Genomic DNA, 5351 nt, shown 5'->3' on the forward strand with positions numbered 1-5351 from the left:
TACTCATTCTCAGTAAAACCAGTTCTCAGACGCTTGGACCTGACCTTCAGATCTCCACCTCCTCTCCAACCAGAGGAACATCCAGGAGGTAACCTTCCCTCCGTTCCAGGTGCTCCTTCCAGACGGATCCAGTAATCACTGAAGATGATGGAGCCTGAAGAGACCGACGTCAGAGCCGATCCACCGGTGGTCCTCCAGAGACCCCCCATGGAGACGAGACCTCCAGCACACCTGTCTGATTACACCGTTGGCTTCCTCCAGGTGGTTGAGTCACGACAAGCACAGCTGCTCCGAGAAGATGGAGAGTCACAACCAGGTCAGTCCTCACACCTCCACCTTCAGAGCCGAGGTCTGCTGCTTCACATGAGGACTGAAACCATATTTAATTATTAACGAATAATTTACCCTAAATGAATGAGACCCCAAAGAGCACAAGGAACCCCATTATCTGCCTCCCAGATGATTCAGGAACATCTTCTCATTGAGAGGTACGAAGTCAAAAGTGTGAAGTCTTTGTTAGTCAGCTTAGTTCTATAACCATTCCAGAGTAAACGGATATGCACTGAATGAAAAATGAAGATTTGAATCCTGCTTAATATTTAATCTCAGCGTTGTAACCACCTTTAACTAAAACACTACTGGTGCTATCTGCCCACGTGGACTCCAGCGGTGAAGGAGTACAACAGCAGACAGGTTCTGATTGGTCAGAAGCGCTGCAGCTTCGGTGGTTGCCAAAGCAAAATCCCAGATGTGGAAGGAGTTCGGGGAGACGATGGAGAAGGACTCAGAAAGGGAAAGCTTGAGTCAACTGAATATCTGCCTGATGTGGACCAACACATCCTCATGGAGGAGGCAGACCTTCATGCCTCTGAAGGCTCTGGACTTTGTTGGGCTGTTTTTGCTGAAACACCTCCTGTGGACCCCATTTTCAAAAAGGTACGGATGGGAAAATAGAGTTTATGGTTTGCGGATCTCAGAATTGAGTCTCCGCTCTTTGCTGATGATGTGTTTCTATTGGTTCCTTCAGAATGTGACCTTCAGCAGCACTGGGGGTTTCTCATCATAGTGTAACTCTAAGTCTGAGTCTGTTCATGGTTCTCTGCTGGAAAACGGTGACTTTCTCCCTCTGGGTTGAATGTGAGTCACCGCCCCAAGCCAAGGAGTTCAAGTATCTCTGAGTTCACCAGTGAGGGTGAGATGGAGAGGTGGTTCACATCAGCAGTGATGAAGGGTTGTCCCAGACTGTTGTGGTGAAGAGAGAGCTTTAGATGTACTAGTCCATCTCCGTCCAGAACCCAACTCTAGCTTTAGGTAGTGACGACAGAATGAGACCGTGGATACCAGCGGATTACATGATCTTCCTTCTTAGGATGTCTGGACTCAGAGTACAGACTCTGCTCCTTCATGTTAAAGGGTCCAGCTGAGGTGGTTCAACATCTGATTAAGATCCTCCTGGACGCCCCCTTTAGAGGTTTTCCAGGAACATACTACTGATACTACTACTTCCACGACATGATGAATAGTTTCTTCCTGACTTTGATACAAAAACTATAAACAAATCTAATTCCATCATTACAAACTTGACTTTAACTCCTGGTTCTCCTCACTGTGTGTTTCCTGTTTCCTGCAGACGTCCAGCAGCTGTTGGTGGTTAAAGAAGAGGTTCCTCCTGAGCAGCAGGAGTGGAGCTCCAGTCTGGACCAGGAGGAGCCAGAGCCCCCCACAGTCTGGACCAGGAGGAGCCAGAGCCCCCCCACATTAAAGAGGACCAGGAGGAGCCAGAGCCCCCACACATTAAAGAGGAACAGGAGGAACTCTGGACCAGTCAGGAGGGAGAGCAGCTTCAAGGGCTGGAGGAGGCTGATATCACCAAGTTCACATTCACTCCTGTCCCTGTGAAGAGTGAAGATGATGAAGAGAAACCTCAGTCCTCACAGCTTCATCACAGACGTACTGAACACATGGAGACAGAAGCTGATGGAGAGGACTGTGGAGGACCAGAACCAGCATGGAACTCAGATCCAGATAGACATCCAGAACCAGATCCTAATGAGGAGACTGGAGACTCTTCTGAACCTGAGACTGATGACAGTGATGATTGGAAGGAGACCAGAGAACCTCAGTCAGGTTTAAACTCTCTGAATAATGTTTCTGTCAGTAAAACCAGATGTAGTGCTGGAGAGAAACCATTTCGCTGCTCTCAGTGTTGGAAAAGATTTGTTTTCGAGAGAAATTTGAGAAGACACATGGTAACTCATACAAGAGAGAAACCATCCAGCTGCTCAGTCTGTAAGAAATCTTTTACACAGAGTGGGAATTTACAGAAACACATGAGAATTCACACAGGAGAGAAACCATACAACTGCTCAGTGTGCGCAAAAGCTTTCAGTGATAGTGGTAATCTGAAGGTGCACATGAGATCTCATTCAGGGGAGAAACCTTTCAGCTGCTCACTGTGTGTGAAAAGATTTGGCTTCAAGTCACATCTGAAGAAACACATAAGAACTCATACAGGAGAGAAACCATTCAGCTGCTCTGTGTGTGGAAAAAGTTTCAGTGATAGTGGTAATCTGAAGGTGCACATGAGATCTCATACAGGAGAGAAACCTTTCAGCTGCTCACTTTGTGAGAAATCTTATACACAGAGTGGAGATTTACAGAGACACATGAGGATCCACACAGGAGAGAAACCATTCAGCTGCTCAGTGTGTGGGAAAAGATTTGGCTTCAAGTCACATCTGAATAAACACATGATAATCCACACTGGAGAGAAAAGATTCAGCTGTAGTGTTTGTGACAAAAGATTCACTTGGCTTTATCAGGTCAAAAGTCATGAATGTGTTGGACATCAGTCCTCACAGCTTCATCAGACTGAGGAGGACGGAGAGGCAGAACCTTCAGCCAGCAGCAAGGAGACCAGAGAACCTCAGTCAGGTTTAAACTCTCTGAATAATGATGATGTCTGTCAAAGGGATATGATATGTAAGACCGATGAGAAACCATTAAGTTGCTTGGTTTGTTGTAAAACATTCCCTCAGAAAGAGATGTTAGTTAGTCACATGAGATTTCATTCAGCATAAAAACATTTTTTATTTGTTGAAAACATTTTACATGGAGTGACCGCTGTGACACTCAGGAGAGAAACCCTTCGGCTGCTGCGTGTTACGGGAAAGTATTAAACATATGATTTATTAGGAAGTCACATGTTAAAAGTAATCAGTGTGTTTTGATATTAATGGGAGCAAAACTGCTGCTTCAGATGAAACTTTCAGAGGTGAAACTGGAAAAACAGAAGATTGGAACAGTTCTGGACGTCCACTTCTTATGAACAGTCTGTGGTTTGTAAACAAACATCATATCATGACACTCACATTGGCTCATTGATTATAAATAATGTACATATAGGCTGGACATCTTACCGATGAAGCTACTTTTTCATTTGCCAGAACTCGTCACAACGTCAAAAGCTGTTTCAGCCAGTTTGAATAAATCAAGCTAGTTTAAGCTCAAGCACGAGATCAACCCGACTCCACTGATTGATGTCTCGTCTTCATAGGAAATAGAAGAATCCTCATCATTCCTCATCATGTTTGATACATTCTAGAAATGTCTCTCCTTGTACATAATCTTGTGCTGCTGTTTCGTTCATATGACGATGTATAATTCAGTGTTGTGTTGAAGGTGTGCTGTAATCAGTCGCTCTTTTTTCACCACACAAACGTAAACTGAAGCAGCTGTTCCTGCTCATGCTTTAGTCCGCACTGTTCTCCACTTCCTGCCCGTTGGGATCATTTCAGATACTTCTTGATTCCTCCAAATAAAGGTTAAGCTTTCTTCCAATAAAGTTCCTCTCATCTGATTGGATTGATTGAGACTGATGGGACACTTTAAATGCATCTCTTACATCTATTTGATATTGCTGCGGAAACATCTTAAAACAACTGGATTTATTCAAGTATGATCAAAATCTTCATTTTACAACATAATGTTTTACATGTTGGCTCGGCCCCGAATAATCTTCATGTTCTTCCCTGTAGCTCCTCCAGCCACAGCGATAGGCATTGGGGTCGGGTGAGCCGGGTGGCATCTCAGACTTGCTCTATGGACGTGGAAGGTCAACTCTTTGGCGGGGAAGGAGATGGTGCTGGAGGTGGAGCGGGACCAACTAAATATAGATGAGCTCACCTCCACCTATGCTGAGGGGAAGTCTGACTCTTGTTTGTTCCTCAACACTGAACAGCCGTTCAGAGGAGCCTTCCTTCTCAGAGTCTCTGGGTGGCGTTCTGGAAAGAGAGCAGACTGAGGACTCATGTGGGTAACGATGGAGGAACCTGGAGGAGGTGATTGGGAGGAATGGCCTGATCTGAACCCAGGTGGTGCTTTGTTATTGGACTACTGCGCTTTGGATTTTCCATAACAAACACCATGTTTGAGCACAGGAAGGTTCATAAGTGTCCTTGGTACCAGAACACCTTAGGCCAAAGTTCTATGATCGACCTTGTGGTCGTATCACTGAGTGGACCAGGTCTTTACCCTTACAGGTCTGTCCGAAGGGTCAATGGAGTTTGCCCATCCGGTCTACATGTGGTTTGTGGACGTGGAGAAGGCCTACGACCGTGTCCCACTGGGAGTCCTGTGGGAAGACTCGGTACCGGGGTCGTTACTACGAGCCATCCGGTCCTTGGTGACTTTTACCAAAGAACACCTCAGCCATGACCTCCCCAAATACAGACCAGAGAGGAGAACCCTGTGGATCAGTGTTGCAGTACAATCATTGGGGCCTAACATGGAGTCCCTCGCGTTGCACTGGGACACTCTGACCCCATCGTGGTCCATCTGATTCTTCATACAGGCAGAGATTAAAGCTCTGTGAAGATGGTTGTGGATTTCCCGCCTCCATCACCGTGTGTGACTCCATCGTCGACGCCGTGGACTCCTTCTGCTTCCGCAGCTCGACCAAAAAACCAGGACCTGAAGACAGACAGATTGTAGGCGACACCTCTCACCCTGGACACAAACTCTCCGAACCCCTTCCCCTCTGCAGGTGGGTTCAGCAATGAATCCGGGACCCCGACTGACTCGGACACTTGCATCCTCTGGACCTCTTTTCTTTTCTTTATTAATATACACTTCGACACTTTCTTGTATACTTGTTTGAACATACTCTTATTTGTATATTTACCATATTTTATTGTATATTTTCATATTTTATTCTTAAATTATGTCTTTATTATTGCACTGTGTTATTAATTATATGCACCAATTTAATCACTCAGAACAAATTCCTTGTAATGTAACTGACTTGGCATGAAAAGCTTCTGATTCTTCTGAAGTGACAGAATGAGATCGAG

At 45.4% G+C, this 5351-nt stretch overlaps 1 protein-coding gene across 1 annotated transcript; it reads left to right on the top strand.

Moving 5' to 3' along the window:
* Nucleotides 1–144: 144 nt before the first annotated feature.
* LOC129116616 (zinc finger protein 572-like) lies at nt 145–5044 on the top strand (the record flags this gene model as incomplete). The annotated part of the gene is made up of 7 exons (XM_054627433.1): nt 145–316; nt 668–936; nt 1630–1725; nt 1785–3046; nt 4038–4150; nt 4542–4749; nt 4853–5044. Coding segments are annotated over exons 1-7 (2312 nt in total), but the record flags the coding sequence as incomplete, so codon positions are not given.
* Nucleotides 5045–5351: the final 307 nt, after the last annotated feature.

This window comes from Anoplopoma fimbria, unplaced genomic scaffold (genome assembly GCF_027596085.1).
Source record: "Anoplopoma fimbria isolate UVic2021 breed Golden Eagle Sablefish unplaced genomic scaffold, Afim_UVic_2022 Un_contig_13171_pilon_pilon, whole genome shotgun sequence".
Taxonomy (NCBI): domain Eukaryota; kingdom Metazoa; phylum Chordata; class Actinopteri; order Perciformes; family Anoplopomatidae; genus Anoplopoma; species Anoplopoma fimbria.